This window comes from Populus alba, chromosome 3 (genome assembly GCF_005239225.2).
Source record: "Populus alba chromosome 3, ASM523922v2, whole genome shotgun sequence".
Classification (NCBI taxonomy): domain Eukaryota; kingdom Viridiplantae; phylum Streptophyta; class Magnoliopsida; order Malpighiales; family Salicaceae; genus Populus; species Populus alba.
In genome coordinates, this window is record NC_133286.1 from 10,936,208 (window position 1) to 10,954,842 (window position 18,635).

At 30.6% G+C, this 18,635-nt stretch overlaps 2 protein-coding genes across 7 annotated transcripts; both read right to left on the bottom strand.

The window, feature by feature from the left end:
- Positions 1–3,474: 3,474 nt before the first annotated feature.
- On the bottom strand, positions 3,475–5,551 carry LOC118038004 (dormancy-associated protein homolog 4). 4 transcript variants are annotated; one of them, XM_035044226.2, is made up of 3 exons: positions 4,772–5,551; positions 3,751–3,847; positions 3,475–3,657 (listed from the first exon to the last, which is right to left on the bottom strand). In XM_035044226.2, exons 1-3 carry the CDS (start codon positions 5,046–5,048, stop codon positions 3,630–3,632), a joined length of 402 nt encoding a protein of 133 aa, XP_034900117.1. In that variant the 5' UTR covers positions 5,049–5,551; the 3' UTR covers positions 3,475–3,629. The 4 variants fall into 4 exon arrangements, with proteins under 4 accessions (XP_034900117.1, XP_034900115.1, XP_034900119.1 ...); XM_035044224.2 differs by having other exon boundaries at positions 3,751–3,859; positions 4,772–5,547; XM_035044228.2 differs by having other exon boundaries at positions 3,512–3,657; positions 3,770–3,847.
- Positions 5,552–11,255: 5,704 nt separating this feature from the next.
- On the bottom strand, positions 11,256–15,061 carry LOC118038005 (uncharacterized). Of its 3 annotated transcripts, none has more exons than XM_035044229.2 (6): positions 14,557–15,061; positions 14,054–14,147; positions 13,850–13,917; positions 13,458–13,526; positions 12,200–12,436; positions 11,256–11,798 (listed from the first exon to the last, which is right to left on the bottom strand). In XM_035044229.2, exons 1-6 carry the CDS (start codon positions 14,668–14,670, stop codon positions 11,646–11,648), a joined length of 735 nt encoding a protein of 244 aa, XP_034900120.1. In that variant the 5' UTR covers positions 14,671–15,061; the 3' UTR covers positions 11,256–11,645. The 3 variants fall into 3 exon arrangements, with proteins under 3 accessions (XP_034900120.1, XP_034900122.1, XP_034900121.1); XM_035044231.2 differs by having other exon boundaries at positions 11,256–11,802; positions 14,557–15,059; XM_035044230.2 differs by having other exon boundaries at positions 13,458–13,514; positions 14,557–15,056.
- Between the last annotated feature and the right edge of the window lie 3,574 nt (positions 15,062–18,635).

An 18,635-nucleotide genomic window follows, 5' to 3' on the forward strand; every position in this document is an offset into this window, starting at 1 on the left:
GTGCATGGGTATCATGTACTACAGTGTGAGATAGGATCATAGCCTTGGGTGGCGTGTGAGCCATCCTTTGAGCTCTAATCGATGTCATGTTTGATGCCTTTGGAACCCTCAAAACTTTTTCTTTCTCAAAAGGTGAGATGAGTTTCATAAGGAGGCCCAATATGACACATGTAACCCATTTTTCTTTCCTTAATTCTTTTTTTTTTCCCTCTCTCTGATTACCTTGATTTTCATGACTAAATTTTGATATTTTTCCTTTTAGGCTTCAATGTTTTTACATTCTTGAATTTTAGTCCCTCTATCCTTAATCTTTTAAAAAAATGAAGGATCTGGACAATAACTTACAAAATCAATGACCAACCCAATGCCGATGGAAAAATAGCTTAATAGACAACAAAATATTTAATCGATGAAAATCAATTTTTTGATCATGTATATCAAAGACTTATTTTATAACAAATTCAAACAAAATTCCATAATAGATTGGCAAAAAGCAAACCAAACTCACTTTAAAAACCTAGAGCTTGGGGCCTAAGACCCATGACCTTGGGCTGGGGGCTCATGCATAAACCTGAGTTGAGCTAGTTTGTGTGGTTTTTTTATTAGAAAATAATTTTTAATAAAGTGTTGGCTGAAAAAATTCAAAGGAATTTATTTTTAATTTGGTATTAATTATTCCCATTAACCATATATTTAATACAAATTTTTCAATAGTTTAAAAAAAATTAGAAAAGAAAATAAATTGGAAGAATCGAATCAACTCAACTAACTAGAGATTGGACTTGCAAGTTGCATCCTGTTTTGAGAGAGGGCAATACTTGCGTCGATGGCCTTGTAAAATAAAGTGTCATAAATGATTCAACTATTGTTTTCTAGTCTTATCCCTTGTCAAATATGCTTTTAGCTTTGTATGGAGATGTTGTTACGCTATCTTCTTTAGGTGTTTGTGTTTTATTTGGTCGAGTATGCTCTCAACTTTGTAGGAGTTGTTGCTAGCGCGATCTTTTCTTGGATAATATTTAGTTTTATCTCGAGATAGAAATACAAGAGAAGAAAATAATGGATCTAAAGAGGATATATATTTTTTATATATTTCTTGGTTTGAAAGTATAAAAAAGTTATTTCAATAGAAAGATTTATTTTATGTCTCTTATTTTCATCTCTCTAATTAAACATATTTAATTATTTTTATATTTATCTTTTTTATCTGGAGACATTAATTACCAACAAAACATAATCTAAATGTTGTTTATTCCTTATTCATCAAATAATAATAAAAATAATAATAATTTTCCATTGAAACATCCATGAATTTTCAATGAGAAGTGGCCAACTCCAAATGAAAACCATACTAACATTGTTCTTTAAATAGGATGGAATATCAAATAATTTCTGCTAATTACACTATCAATGAAATTATTTTCTTGGATCTCAAAAGTAATTATCTACAAATATGTATATATTAGCATGATTACTCATCTTATTTTTTTTTTTTAAATTAAAGTTAGTAGATGAGGTTTAATAAATAGTTTTATATTATTCTTTAAGAGATGCTTTTAAATGAAAGTTTTTTTAGTTTGAAACTTACACAAAATTTTGTTATTTTTTAATTTAATAAAAAAAATAAGAATGATGGAATGAAAAACTCTTAATTGATTAATCATTAAGGCCCCTTTTGTTTCATGAAAAATGGTTTATTGAAAATTATTTTTCCAAACTTTCTTATACTTTCTAGTTAAAGAAAAAATTTGGCATGATTTTTAGGAAAAAGTGTTTTCATTTTATTTTGGACTGAAAATATCTTCTAGAAGTTGTGAAAAAAAATTAGAAATGCATGATTATTTATTGATTATATCAAATTTGATCCTCAATCTTTTTAATGCTTTATATTTTGTTTTAAATGTTTTTCTTTTCAATTTCATCTTTTAGAATTTGATTTTTATATCAACTTTGATCTTCATTTTTTTTGATTGTTATTTTTTTCTCTTATTATTTTTTTAATTGAAAATTTTAATTTATCATATTTGGAACCTATTCTTTTGATTGCTATTTATTTTATCTGAAATAATTTATGAAATTATATATTTTTTTAATTTCATCATCTTTTAACTTTTTTATCTATCAGATTGCTCTTATTTTTTTTATTGTTATTTATTTTATATGAAATAATTTATGAAATTATATTTTTTTCAATTTCATCCTCCAATTTTTTTATTTGTAAGATTTGATCCTTATTCTTTTAATAAAATTAAAAAAAACACTAATAAATTATTTTTCAATTCATTTTCCATGACATAACCAAACACTAGAAAGTATTTTAGAACTCATTTTACATAAAAGAAAATTATTTCCAGCAAACAAAATTTCAAGTCCAATAAGATTTTGGTATTGTAACAAAGAACTATATCAATTTAAAAACTTAATTAATTGATAATTAAAGCACAATGAATGATTTTATATTACTTTCCAAAACATCTTGCTAAATATTTTCTCTAAACCATATAATCAATGAATGTTTATAAAAACATAAAATTCATAATCAATATTAACCAAAATTTAAAATTTCCTAGAATTTCTACCATTTATCTCTTGAGGATACTGTTAATTACACAAGTATGGATTGTTACAGATTATGTAGATACATGAAGAAATCATAGGAAAATCAAACATTTATATGAAACACTTGCAAGCCGAAGCATATTGTTTTTATGTAATAAGAAATTAATAAAACCAAAAGGTTCTTATATATTATCTATTTAAAGCAAAGTAAAAAAAAAAAAAAAACAAGTTAATAACAAATAACAACATACCATAAACAAGTAAGCTTAATTTAGCAATTGTATATTCGAGAACTTCTGAAGCAAGATTTTAGGTATAGTAAATAGTTGTTTTTTTAAGTTTTTTTTTTTTAAATATATTAAAATATTTTTTTATTTTTAAAATTTATTTATGACTCAAAATGATTTAAAAATACAAAAAAATAATTTAAAATTAAAAAATTAAAATTTTTAAACACCTCTTAAAATTTTAATAATGACCGCAGTTTTTTTTTTTTTTTTTTTTTTTTCTTTTTTTTTATAATGATGTAAGGTGAATGAAGTAAAGCTTGGGTCTCATAATCACAATTTTCTCAAATACAATAATATAGTGGGAAAGGACTCCACTGTATCACGCAGTCCAAAACTTGTTAGATGTTGAAATAAAAAACATCAGTACACCACATACAGTTTAAGTTAAAACAATGAAACGGCACATATTGTCTGAAATTATTTGTCAGTGCTTCAATAAGTTTCGGTTTTGTATCAGAGGCCAATACACAGAATTCACACACACACACACACACACACACACATACATACATATATACAAAGGACAAAACCAGATTACAGAACCATGGAAGAAAAGGGAAAAATAATGAACATTCTGACATGAGCAAGGTTATGGTGAAACCAGGTCTCAAATCATCAGATATCCTGTTTTCCGACTCCATCCTCTCCGGGAAACTCCAAGATCGAAGCAGCGGTGGTTCCTTCTGTGATTATTGAGAACCTTCTTATTTACAATAATTAATTTCTTTCCAGATTGGGTTATATACATATATAAATATTCCATGAAGGTTTCTTCCTCTCTCAACGATCCAAAGCATTTATCACTACCCTGCAAAACAAACACATTGAGAAGCATGAGGGACCATCCATAAACAAGGAAAATAAATGTGATTATAGCAAAAATAAATCCGAGAGAGAGAACCAATCATAAATATTCAGACTTCTAGGCTCGCCGCTTTCTAATGCTTCATCTGGCGATTTTCTCGTCTTTATTCTCCTGAAATCCCCGCGTGGTGTCCCTGTGATCCCAGCTGCATGCATGCATCATAACCAGAGGTCGACATTAACATACATAAACGCCAACTAAAGCTTTAAACTGAAAGAAGAAACTTGAAATCCTACACGCAATACACCAACAACTAGTGTAAAGATTTCAAGTTTTGGTCTTCTCTGGCTAGCTATTTCTTATTAAGTAACAAACCACCAACTAATGGAATAATTTTTTTAGGCTATGTATCTATATTCATTCATGGTTGTTATGAAACAAACATGAAAGAAATTGATGAAAAGTTGAAATTTCGTGCCCTTCCTCTATTTATTACTATTAAATTCATGACTCTTCTTTCTTTCTTTTATTTTCTTTCCCTGCTATCTCCCTCTTAATATGCTATTAAAAATTAATATAAAATTATATTTTAAAACTTTACTTAACAATTTAAATTTTTAAATTAAGATAGTTCTTTGACATGGTATTAAAATCTTAATAATTAAGTGATTACAAATTTAAATCTCATCATTCTTTATTTATTTGATAAAAAATCAAGCACAGTTAATGTGAAGTCTGTGCACGTATTTTAAATTTAAAAAGATTTTCATTTAAAGAGGTATGTTAAAAAATAATATAAACTATATTTTGAGATCTCACATAACAACTTAAATTCTTAAATTGAGAGGGTTCTTTGACATATCTGTAATTAATTCTATAAATTCTTAATTTCAAGATTTATTTGAAATGAAACCAACTTGCAGGTTCCAATTTTGATTTCTTTTCTAACCTCATCTCAGCAACCGAATTGGAGAACATCACAGTAGAAAGTACCACAGTAGAGATAAACAAAGAGAGCAAAAGGAAAAGAAAAACAATCATTCACAATAATTTATTGGTTGACATATCTTAAATGTTAATCTCACTCATGCAAAACCACACATAATAGTAAGCTTACGTGTCAGAGGTGTCGTAGGAGTGCTAGGGGTAGCAGGCGACGCAGGAGATGAACAAGGATCAACAGAAATGTTCCTCAAATATCTGGAATTGTTTGTCCTAACAACAGTAATGCTCCGAGTTATGTTCATGTCCTCAATGCTATTAGCTGCAGCGGCGGCATCAACAGGAGGTGATGATCGTACAGAGAATGAATCATACTTTCGAAGTTTGCCAAGCCCACTGTCCGGCATGGGGCCAGCAAGCGTTTCGTCCCATAGCTTATGGAGAAATCCCATTATTTATGACAAAAACAAGATTTTCTCTTGTGAAACAACAACCGAGAGAGGCCTAAAATCAAAACAATTTTCTTCTTGGCTTTTTCGTTCTGTTAGACCTGAAAACGTACGACTGTTACTAAGAGAGGGAAAGGGGAGCGAAACGCAGAGAGAAGATAAGAGGAAGGTTTTTTTTTTTTTTTTTTTTTTGTAGTTTTTTGGGTTTTTTTTTTCTGGGAAGAAATGGCGGTTTAGGGTTCTTAATAGAGGAAAGTTGAGAGAAAAGAGAGAGAGGATAGGGGGTGGATTTTGATGGTTATACTGATGCAACGGCTAATATGGCTTTGTTAGCAGCCATCAAATTTATTTGGTAAATATTTTAGATCATCTAATTGCCATAACTAGCTAGCCATTCATAAGCCTGATAAATATAGAATCATCTATGCATATCAACTGAAACCGGAAAGTAAATTGAATTTTTTTATAGCCAAAGAAAAAAAAAAAAAAGGTGGGAGTATACTATGATGAGCACAAATAGGATGAGAAAAAAAGAGTCTATATAGCAAGAAGCCAATGTCCAGCACGAATTATATATATTGTTTGAAAGTGTAGTTAGTTTTTAAAATATTTTTAGTTTTGAAATATATTAAAATAATATTTATTTATTTATTTTTAATATTACTACATAAAATTGATTTAAAAAAAATATTTTTAATTTTTTGTTAAAATATTTTTTAAAATATAAAATTAGGTGAAGTAATGTGCTAGACATGCATGTGTCCATCCTTCCACGTCAACTGGATAAGGTTGTCGGTAAATCTATAGATCTACCGGAACTGGATGTTGAAGGTGTTGTTGAACTCAATGAAGCTTCGAACAAGAGACACGTGTGCTCTCATAGTTGGCTTAAAGTCTTGTATTGGATGACGACATTCACACATAAAAGTCGTTACGGTCCCCTCCAGCTTCGTGTGATCAAGAAATGCTCTTACCAGGTCATGGGCTTGTACAAGAGGCTCTGGCCTTGCACTTGATCGCTGTTTCAACAGATTTTTTTAATTTGGTGGTTAGGTCATGATAGTGAAAGAATTAATGCATTTAATTTAATAGTTTGTTTCTGCTTCTCATTAATTTGTATCTTATTTCCTCCAAAGAACCACTTCTCTCACCGAGATGATCTTTCACCATCTTGTTCAAACTGGAATGTCATTTGTCTTAATGCCATGGATTGACTTCTTCTTCTATTTCCCCTCTTTTTCCTGGGGGACGAAGTTACAAGAGGGGGTTTATACTGGACCTTGCTACATTTCCTCCATGTCACCCCCTCGTATGACGTGAGTAGTAAAATTATAAATATAAAGAATGGCTCAATTAATCAGATCTTGAATTTGTTCTTTAATAGTTACGGGTTTGAGTCTCCTTAGGACCACTAAAAACTTACATAGTCGTTAATTTCAGGATTCATGGTATTAGTTAAGATGACGCAAGTTGGCCCGGATATCCACGTTAAAAAAAAAAAATAGTAATATGATAACCTTGAGAGGTGTAGTTCAATTAATTAGGCCCTGAGTTTGCTCCTTAAAGGTCACCAGTTTAAGTGTTACAAACCTCAGGGCCATTGAAAACTTACGTAATTGTTAACTTTAAGGTCTTGAAGAATTAATCGAGGTGCACGTAATTGGCTTGACAAAAAAAAGTAAAATGATATATATATCAAGATTTGAGCTTGCAGTTCAAGAACAGAAAAAAAAAATAAAAAAAAATGAAAGGCCTTTTATCAGGGAACACATATTTAAGCTTTTATGGTTTGATCGTGATAATACACAAATTGTTTTTTTTTTTTTAAAAATATTCCTAGTTGTTTGGACACTTACACGTCCTTGCCATTTAGACCAAGCCCAACCACTAGACATGATGGTCATCCAGGTGAGCCCCAAACATCAAGACATTTCAGCCTTGAATGGCCAGACAAGGTTGTTAAAATCGAGATTTTAGAACGAAACGGAAAGCCCTTCACAAAATCGGATCGTAAAAACGGATCGTAAAATCGTAAGGAATTTTGAAATACATTAAAAAAAATTCATGTTTCAAATAAAAATTCATACATAGTTCAAGCACATTAAAAAACATGTTTCAAATAAAACTTCATACATATTTCAAGCTTTCAAATAAAAATTCATATATAGTTCAAGCATCTTAAAATACAGGATTCAAATAAAAGTCATATTATTATAAATAACTTTTCATTAACTAATAATCAACAAACTTAAAACAAACAATCTGCTGGTGTGTCATGTAAACTAAAATCAGTTTCATTCCCTTCATTTTCCTCATCATTCCTTAAGCATTCATCACAATAAAAAAAATATATATTGATATAAAAAATAAAAAAATATAAATTCAGCATTATTATAGTATATATTTTTAAATAAATATTAATTTTTTAAAACAACATAAAGCTGGAGAAAAGAGAAACCAATCACAAAAATCAAGTCTATTTTGGGGGGGGGGGGAGCAATTATATTGGGGGAGCAAATGAGCAATTATAATATTAGGGGGAGGGGGGGGGGCGGGAGCAATTATATTGGAGGGGGGGGAGCAATTATAATATTGGGAGGGGGGGCAATTATATTGGGGGGAGGGCCGGAGCAATTATATTGGGGCCTTTAAAAATTATATTGAAATCGTAAAATCGGTCCTGATATCGCGATTTTGCGCGATATCATCCGATTTTTGCGATTTTACCCAATTTCAACCCGATTTTACTCATTTTCGATTTTTCCAACCGATTCAACTCGTAATACATGTTTTGACTCGTAAAATCGTACGATTTTACGAGTCAAAACGCGATTTTGACAACCTTGTGGCCAGACACTCCTCAATGTATTTTTTTAATTTCCCGAGAAGTTAGAGCGGTGCCACAAGCATATCTATGCACACAAATTTTCTATATAGAGCTGAATTACCAACATCTCCATCAATGCATTATGATTACCCCAAATCAATGACAAACATCAATCTCTCAACTAAAGGTATTTATTTTCTCCACTTATCACAAATTGCTTTCCATCATTACTCTACTTACTACAAATCATTCACAACTTTACTCTTAATGAAATATATATAACTCCATCTATCATAAAATATATGCAATATCACTCTTTATATAAGATAAATTAACACAACCAAGATCTATAAATATCTCTAATCACTATATTCAAACAATTCAATTCAAACTCATTCAAGGGCTTCACACATTTTCATTCAATAAACACACTTCTTTGTTTTTCTTTATGTATTATTTTCTCCTTTTACATTTACTAATTTAAACATCAGAGAGTCTTCTATTTCAACATGAAACTTGTTTTTCCAGGAACAACTAAGGTTAGAGATAAAGCCTACATTTAAAATCATATATTTCAGCCCAAGATACAGTTATAGAATGTGCAGCCCAATCATAAAGTTTTCAAGACTTCATTTTTTAAGTGTGTTTGGAAACTAATAGGTTCTATTGTTTTTGTAAAGAATGTATGAATATATAATCAAACTTAGTCAATGGTTAATTTACTGCTTATGATATCAAAATATTTTATAGCTATCATGATAATTATTTAATTCTTTTGTTTCATATTATAATAATAAACACTAATTGGGAAGGGAAATTCAATGCCCCTTCCTCTCATATATTATTGTTTACTATAATAGTGATTTGTTTCTTTTGTTTCTTTTTCTTCTTTTCCTTGCCTTTTTTTTAATTTAGTTTTTTTTCTTCAATTTCATCATATAGTATTGGGTTTATTGTACATTGAGCTTTATAATTTATTTTAATTTTTTTTTATGAGATTATTCCAATATCATAACATGGTTTACATGTTTGGTGGGTTAAGTTGTTTATCTTGAATTTAATTATTTTCTAGTTTCATATATTTCAACATTGAATTGGTTAAGAATTACATTTTATAATTTATTTTAGATTGTATGAGGTTATCTCGGGCTCATGATCCAAGTTATAGGTTGGATGGGTTAACTCGGTTGACTTGGATAATTGTTTTGTTCTTTTTTCAATTATGTTTTATTCTAATTTCATCCTATATTATTGGATTAATTGAGAATTAGACTTCATAATTTATCTTAGTTTGCCTTCTATGAAATTATTATGGTGTCATGACTTGGTTCACATGTTTGAGAGGTTAACCTAAGTTTACTCAAGACAATTTTTTTTTAATGTTTTTTCAATTAATATTTTTTAAAATTTCATTCTCCATTATTAAATTGAATGAAAATTAAGATTCATAATTTGTTTTAATTTATTTTTATAAGGTTATTACAATCTCATGACCTGTTTTATAAATTTAGAAAATTGATTTAATATGTTGTCATCTCAATATATATTTTTTAAAATATCACCTTGAAGAACACCCCTAAATTGGTTTTAGAAACATAAAATCTAACCTAATAAGAAAATTCTTCCTTAGGCCTAATTTATTTTTTCAACGATATAAAATTTCAAAAACCCTTTAAAGACTTCTCTTGTTAAAAGGAACCCATCAGCACCCAAATCAATCTTTTTTTTATTGCTTGAATGTAACCAATCGGCCATTTTTCTCTCCTCCCTCATTTATAACGAACTTCTTTCTCCTTTCAAATTTCATTGACTCAAATGTAAAATAAATAAAGTTTGTGTATAGTTCCAAATAATACAAATAATACATTTGCAAATATAAAAGTCACCCATTTCAAAAAAAAAAAAAAAATATATATATATATATACATATATATATATATATATATATATATATACTTGACTAGTTTGTTTATATAAAATCTCAAGATAAGAAGTTATTTTACCATTTCAAGAAAAACAGGGCAGCTTCCCCGGATATTGAAGCCATTAAATGTGAATTAGCAAAACCAAACCTCGTGTGTGTATTAAATTAGTGAGCAATGATGATTAGTTTGTCATAACAAAACATGTTTAACATAAGAAAATTTTTAAGAAAAGTCTAGAGTTTATATAAGTTTTAAATCTATAAACATGCAAAACCATAACCAATAAAAAACATGTTCTCAACATAAAAATAATAATAGAATACTAGCATGCATACTAAACATATATTCAAACATGAAACTCTTTTTTCTTTTCTATTTTTATTGTGAATTTTGAAAATTAAAAGCTAATAATTAATAAGAATTAATTCTCATCATTATTAATTAACTTTCAATTAACTACCATAAATAATGAATTAAATATAAAAAAAATCAAGGATTCTTTGAATAGAAAAACCAATGGTTATTTGAGATTAATTTTTCATTTACTCATAATTTATTTAATTAAAAAAAATTTCCAACCAAATTAAATTCCATATCTGATCTCATCTTAATTCTATTCATCTTGGCTTTGAGAAATTAGTTCCCGAAATTCATTCAGCATTTGGTCTTAGTTTTACTGCTCAGTCCTCAGGTATTATCCCCGCCTCCTTGCGAGCAAATTCTACAGTCTATATCTAAATGCGAACCCCTGTTTCATACTTCATTTCAATCTCACCAATTTTGCAGCATGCTAACGACAATACTTTTTTTTTTTTTTGAATTCGTGGAAACCTCATCTCTAGAAAAACATATTTTTATGGGCTCAAGTGAGTGAGTAAAACCTCGACTGTCCTAGGCTCTTATAAGAGATACACATCCTGACTTGAACTCAAGATTTACTGTACAGATTTCAAATCTTTTACCATCACGAGGAAACTAACGACAATACCTGCTAGCTTGCATATTACAATTTGCAATAACCACGGGAAAAAATCATGCAAGTAGAGCCCAAGTTGGTCCTGGAGTGTGGAAACTGCGGAAAAGAGACGACCAGTTTTTGGCCAACGCATGATCCAATCAACCTTCAGCAACTTGCTTGGAAGTCAAAGCAAAATGGTTAATCAGGATTGTATTGGGACTGGTGGGCCAATCACTCTATAATGCTCTCGTCCATCGTGCTTGGAAACACAAGATTGAAGGGTCCTATACCCCAGTATTGTAGGGCCATCGTGTCCAAAAATGGACGTCCCATTGAACAGCAATTTTGCCATTATAGTATCCTCATCAGTGGATCCAGCGTTTGTTTACAAATATGGATCATGCACAGAGAATTTCATCGAGTGCCCTCCTGTGGTGCCTAGTCAAGCAATCCTTGTCTGCACCATTCCAATCTCCAGCCAAGTATGATCATGCCATTCATTGTGTTAGGGCCAATATGAGAATTTAATTTATTTGGTAATCAAAGGTATGAACACATCAAAGAAAAGAGGGAGCAATAAAACTGAAAACAACTGAAAACAGAGGCACATTGCCACCAAGCATATAGCAAGACAGCATGATCACAGACAGTTTCATTGTGACCGTTGCTATTCTCCAAAAACCAAACTAATTAATTCCTGTTTGGTTTAATCGCCGGTGACAATGATGTCGTTTGCTTCTACTAAACCCTTCGAGGTGAATAAATCTTCCCCAATGAGTTCGATTTGTCTGGTAAATGCACCTTCATCTCTGAGACAGCCATGTCAACAGGCGTGAGTTGACCAGAATCTTGAAGGTTGGAGAGCATCAACCATTTGATTGCAGCATGATTCATGAAGCAGATATACCGTAGTCATGGGAGGAGACATCATAGCCCGAAGAAACTCTTTGTTTCTTGTCTCGCCTTCGTCTGCCGCTGGCTCCTCCTTGAATTCCTCCTCTTACTCCCACCTTCACCTTCTTGAAAGGTTGCTGCTGTTCCACCTGTCTTCATAACACCAAACAGAAGTAATGCATCAGCAAGGAGATCAAAGACAATAAAATTCATGTAAATGGCATGTCAACAAGGTTTAAAGATTAACATCTCGAAATCTTGCCACAAACACCAAGTCAACTGGGGGGCTTTGTAATACTAATTCAATTTAAATATCTTGAATTCTCCAAGCTACCAAATAGTGGGATTTCTGCTTATATCATCAATCCTGTCAAAATTAATTAAGCCTTGTTTTCAAGGATGTTTTTGGGATATGATTGTTATACTGGATTTGATAAGAGGCTTCCCCTAAGTCCACTATCCCACAGCCTGGTTATAACTGGACAGCAAAACAATATAATAGAGATGGCAATCACTTAACATTGTATACAAGAGATCGTAGACTACTTACCCCTAAACAGAATTTCTCAAAGTGAGAGTTGAAGCTAGAATCATCCACTTTAGTCTTCCCCAAGCTCATATCAGCAGAAACACGTTTGTTATTTGAGTTGGAACTTTCGCTGTAGGATACATAAGAAGGAGAACATGAAGGAGCAGCCTGACTGTTGATCCCAAACGAATGCAGATCCTCTTGGAACATCTCGTCAAATAATTCTTGCAGTTCCTCTAGGCTCTCCTCCATGTTTTCCTGATAATTCACATTACAGCTGCCATCAATATATATATATATATATATATATATATATAAATAGGGTCATTCATCAAAAAACTACAAAGTCAAAACTTTAACGCCTAGAGTCGCTGTCATCAAGGTTTTCAGCGCAACCACTTGCGAAAACCTTCACAGAGGCCATTTCCGCTGGTTAACTCAAATTGAAAGCATTCTTGCATAAAAGCAAAATGCAAATTTATTCAATCCTAGTTATCTTTAAATGTCTCATTTTCCAGATATCAGACTGCAGGTTTGGATTTAGAACAAACTATCAACTTTTTTTCAAAAAGCTAGAAAACTTGCCTAGCATAAAAGATCAAGAGTACTAACATATCAAATTATAATGTCTGTGACTAGGACAACACTGCATCGTATTCGATAGTATTTAACTAAAAATGAAGCACACAAATCATCCCAACGTACACCAAACAACTGCAGTAATTCTGCAAAGCCAGTTACATCTTACCACACAAGAATTAACATCACATTTACTATGATGCTAGGACACATGTAGCCCACAGGCAGGAATAATCTCGCCTTTTTTGCTCTGGGTCTACCAAACTTGTTCATCAGGCTCATTAGCCATCACCTTCCTTCAGTCTCAGCCCATTGAACTGAACGGTCATTGATGGGGCCAATAACGTTATTCATGGGATATGCTTCAAAGCAAGTATTTGGATGTAGAACAAGTCAAAGGTTTAAGCTTTAAACTTTTGATAGAAGTAAGATTTTAACTTAATATTATGATAGTTTTTTAGCTAAAAAGACAATTTAAAAATAACTTAAATCAATTTACTAAAACTATATAAAACAGATAAGACCTCAATTACGATTAGGATCCACATGCATCAAATAAACAAGTAGGCAACGTTGCGATTGTTTGAAATATATTCAGCATTTTCGTACTAATTGGACTCTTGACCTTTTGACAGGCACATTTGAATTGTCAAAAATAAAAAGACAGAAATTAAGAAAGATGGAACAAAAGGAGACATACGCTAGGCTTTGTTTGGCTCATCATGACAGCCATTTCATTCAGAAAATCACCCATTCCCTGCACACAACCCTAATTCAACATCATATTTGAATCCAAACAAGATAAATAAACAATAAATCTCTTAGAGATATCTCACCACATGCTCAAACTAGCATCTGGCAATTATCAGCAAAGCAATATAAAATTCGTCAAAAGCTGTAAGATTTTTTTCGTTTTTCCATGGAACCCGAATTGGGTGGGAGGGCCCGCCAGCATTAAAATATACCAGTGGAGATACCATGTTTAACATGTTTTCTCAATGAATAGATTAAACAAGAATTAAATTAAAATAAACACATGTATATATATGAACAGGAGAGAATCATAGAAAGAAATCCAAAAAGGAAGCATACATTTTCGTCGTCATCACTGTCATAAACACCTACGTCGTAAAGAAACCTCTTGTTGGTGTCAGAAAGAACTGTTACACAAAGGTTATATATCATTATATATATATAAAAAAAAAAGATTCCCTTCCTTTTCTTATAATTGCAATTTGGCAATTTGACGACCAACTTTTCTTTAAAAAATATGGATAAATGGTGTGAGTAAATTACCAGAATAGGCCTGTTGAATTGCCTGAAACTTCTTTTTGGCTTCTTCAACGAACTTAGAATTTCCTGAAGCTGAACATCGATCTGGATGCCATCTCTGTCCCAAACAAAAACACACCTTTTTCTTATTTTCCTGGAAAATATTTCTACTCTCCTAGAAAAACCAGCTCCAGGAAAGAAGTAAAAATTGCTGAACCAACTATCTCCTGGAGAAGAGAATAAATCGGTCCCTTTGGAAAATAAAAGGTAAGAGTCTAGAATAACTTTGAATTTGTTTGTTTCACACCAGAAAGATTAAAACTTGGTGACCCATTTGTTTAAATCTGAGAAACGAAAAACGGAATGGTCAGATTCCTGCATGGCAAGAACCCAGCCAGGAATTGATTCCATTGTCCTGATAACCCAACAACAGAACACAAGAATAAAAAGATTGATCATGATCAGCTTGTTTTGCAGGTATGTAGAAGATCCATTAAAAGAGAAGAGGTTTGTGGTAAAGGTCTAACCAGTGCAAGTTTCTTATAAGCACTCCTGAGCTCTGTATCAGTGCATTCCTTATTCAACCCCAAGACTTGATATAAGTCATTGCTTTTCCATTTCTCTTCTCCTCCGTTTGCCATTGTTGAGAAAACGCAACAAAAACAAAGCGCTTAAGAATCCCACAAACAGAACAACCTTAAAACCACACACAAGCACCACCAAACCAAAACCGAGACCACCCCACGATTCTTTCTTGTCGACAAATTGACGAAACCAAACAAAACCAAAAGGCTGTCTCTCAAAGAAGAAAAAAGAAAGAAAGAGGCCGAAAAACCATAGGTATATGTCAAGTTATAATTGTGTATGAACAAAAACACGGAACCTTAGCATTGATTTCCGTGAAGGCAAGGATTGATCGAATTTGGAAAGCAGAAAATAAAAAATAAAAAATAAAAGCACCCCCCACCCTCTCCCCGGTCCTTTCCCTGCCAAGGTTCAAGGAAGAACCCTCCAGAAACCAGCTATTTATATAGTTAATTACCACTTGGGCCTCTCTCTTTCAATATAATATAGTTAAAATGTTTCTAATGTGTTTAAGAAAGAATTGATGTATAATGTGTTGTGGTGTGAGATAAGGTTTGGGCAGATCGACGGTGCAGATTCAATAAGAGTGGTAGATATTTGTTTGTCCAGAAGCTTCTGCTCTTACTGTGATTGGTCCGTTTTGACGGCACATTTCTTACAAATGGTCCCACCAAACTCAACTGTTATCTTAAGACTTTCGAGGTATTGTATTTTGATTTATTTTTAAGTTGTTTTTTTAAATATATTTTTTAAATATATTAAAAAAATATTTTTGATATTATTATATTAAAATAATTTATAAATAAAAAAAATTAATTTAAAACTAAAAAGTATAATTAAACCACACAAATATTGGCTTCAAGCAGAGCGACCCAGATGAACAAATCTCAGTCTTTTGATTGCTGTGATGTGGATCAGATGTAAAAGGAAAGCAAGAATAATATGAACAGAGGTGGCATTTATAACTAGGTAAAGAAAGAAAGAGATAACCCATCAAGAGCAAGGGAGATAAATGCAGGGAAAGAGGGGGGTCCAACCCGACAGGAGGGAACTCCAAATCTTAGCTTTGGAAGGAATTTGAAAGAATGGTTATACTTGTTTTTTTAAGTGTTTTTTATTTAAAAAATATATTAAAATAATATATTTTTTTTAATTTTTTAAAAATTATTTTTGATATCAGCATATCAAAATAATTTAAGAACATCAAAAAAATATTAATTTGAAGTAATAAAAAAATAAAACAATTTTAAAATTTTTTAAAAAATACTTTTAAAACGTAAAAATAAATATCAAACTCCCCTTATTTTTTTTATAGAAACTCTTTGCTGAAATTTTATTTTTTTCTCAATTAAAAAGAATTTGAGCAGAAAATTAAAGATGACAAGATGTTAAAAAGCATGTCCCTAGTTCATGATGTGTTGCATAAGTTGTTTTAAAAAATTTATTGTTTATATATGCATGCATTTCATGAATGTGTTTTTAGAGTGCAAGATGAATGACCATATTAATAAAACAAATTAGATAATTTTCTTTAAATAATGAAACTTTTAGTATCATATATTAAACAAGGAGGTGTTCTTGTTTTGGATAATACCCCGTAAGATCCTAAATACACGTCACATTGAATTTAAAAGGAAATTTTGCATTTCTTTCCTAGAAATGCCTAGTCTTCAATTTGTTGTGAGATTAGTGACACAACAATTTATTTGAAATTGTTGATGAAGCTCGAGATGAATTCAAAAGACAACAAATGACTCTTGTTATTAGATTTGTTGATAGAAATGAATTTATACGAGAACATTGCTTTTTAGATATAATGCATGTCAAAGATAAAGTTGTTTTAACTCTTAAGGAAAAATTTTCTCTATTTTATCTCATCATAATTTTGATATTCAAAATATTAGAGGTCAAAGATATGCCATTGCTAGTAATATGCGTGGAGAGTAGAATGGTTTACAAGCTTTATTTATTAAAGATTGTCTTTATGCATATCACATGCATTGCTTAGCCCATCAATTACCATTAACTCTTATTGTTGCAGGTAAAAAAGTATTTGATGTTCATATTTTCTTTCAGAATTTGATTTTTATTGTTAATAATGTTAGTCCTTCTTGTAAATGCAATGATGGATTGCATGCTTTTCCAATAGTTGTAATTGAATATTTAGTTGTTATTGATGAGATTCAAATGAGTAAAAAAGCTAATCAAGAAGGTAGTTTGTAGCAACCTAAAGATGGTAGATGGAGTTCACACTTTAAATCAATTTATAGTCTGATAAATGGGGCAACTTGCTTAGTTTTTCAAAACATTGTTTAAGGTGGATCTCCTTATTCTCAACATGATGATGTAGCTTTTACAATTAAGTCACTAATAGCATTTGATTTTCCAATCATCTTACATTGCAATGAAGAATGTTATGGGAATTATCGATGTGATTTGCCAAGTCTTACGACAAAAATCTTAAGACATTTTAAACGTCATGCCTTTGGTGTCTAGCACAGACTTTGATTCAAAAGTTAAGAGGTGATGGTTGGGAAACTCTTTTAAAAAAAGTGACATCATTTTATAAGCGTAAGACATTGAAGTTTCTAACATGGATGCTTGTTCTTCTAATATGAGACGATCTCGCCATAATAAAAATTGAATAACAATTAAGCATCACTACTAGGTTGATATATTTACGGTTACCATCGATTAACAACTACAGGAGCTAAATAATATACCTAGTGAGCAGGCAACCAAGCTTTTTATGTTGAGCGCAACTTTGGATTCTAAAAATGCCTACAAATTATTTAGAGTTGAAGATATATGTAAGTTTGTTGACAAGTTCTATCTTGAAGATTTTTCCTACTAAGAGAAAATTCATTTGAGATTCCAGTTGCAGCATTATGACATACCTAATCATCTAGAGTTAAAAAATCTATTATTGATTGTTGATTTATGCCAAAGATTGGTAGAAACTAGAAAAACAATAATTTATCCACTAATTGAGAGATTAATTCGACTTATTTTGATTCTTTTTATTTCAACAAAAACTAATAAACAAGCTTTTTTAGCAATGAAAATTGTTAAAACAAGATTTTGCAATTGGATAAAGGATAATTTTCTTGTAGATTATTTGTTTGTTTATACAAAAAAAAAAATTGCTAAAAGATTCACAATAGTTTTGATAATCGATGATTTCTATTCTATGAAAGAATGACACTCACAATTAAAATAAATATGTAAGAATCTTTTTTTATTATTTTTTTTATTATTTTACTTTATTTTGAAAAATTTACCACACATAAATAATATTTTGTTTTAACTAATATTTTTTTTTATATAAATTTTACATGTTTATATTTGATAAGTATGAAGACTAATAAAATTAAAATGGTTGAAGCATTATAAAGATAAAATTAATTTTATAGTTCTATTTGATTTGGTATTGCTATTACCTCTTACCCTATACAAAGATTATTTTATGTTTATAATAAATTATTTAAATAAAAATAAACCATGGAGTCTTTTTACATAGTAGATTTTTTAAAAAAAAAACAAGTCTTGTTACATTAAGATTTGACCACCAGAAAAATGATTCGCTCCACCCTGCCGAGGACTTTATCTTGCCCAAAGCGACTAGTAGGTCTACAAACATTATATATATATATATCGCATAACTCCACGAAACTGAAACATCACTTTAAAAGGAAAAGAAAGAAAGAAAGATGAGCAGCAAAAGACATGGGGGTGTTCGATGGCTTTCTGTTACTAGTCCACCGTGTGCAGAGGTCCAAATTTCTCAAAGTCATTCGTGTATGGTTGTTTTTGCTATTTATTGTTTTTAGTGGTAGAGTCCATTTGGTTGTAAATATGGTACAAATTGTGTTTTAAAAAAAAAAATCAATGTTTTTTTTTGGTTAAAAATTAATTTTTTATGTGTTTTTATTGTTTTAAAGCGTTAATTTTAAAAATAAAAAAATATTTTAAAAAACAACTTCAACCAAACTTTGAAATCGTAACTTTAATAAAAAGCAAA

Excerpts from the sequence above, each read along its gene's own strand:
- LOC118038004 (XM_035044224.2), bottom strand. The coding sequence starts at position 5,048 with ATGGGATTTCTCCATAAGCTATGGGACGAAACGCTTGCTGGCCCCATG. Across the intron at positions 3,860-4,771 it reads TCCTACGACACCTCTGACAC|CTGGGATCACAGGGACACCA; the intron begins GTAAGCTTACTA and ends GCATGCATGCAG. Across the intron at positions 3,658-3,750 it reads AGTCTGAATATTTATGATTG|GGTAGTGATAAATGCTTTGG; the intron begins GTTCTCTCTCTC and ends TTTGTTTTGCAG.
- LOC118038005 (XM_035044229.2), bottom strand. The coding sequence starts at position 14,670 with ATGGCAAACGGAGGAGAAGAGAAATGGAAAAGCAATGACTTATATCAA. Across the intron at positions 14,148-14,556 it reads CTTATAAGAAACTTGCACTG|AGATGGCATCCAGATCGATG; the intron begins GTTAGACCTTTA and ends TGTTTGGGACAG. Across the intron at positions 11,799-12,199 it reads TTGAGAAATTCTGTTTAGGG|GTGGAACAGCAGCAACCTTT; the intron begins GTAAGTAGTCTA and ends TTATGAAGACAG.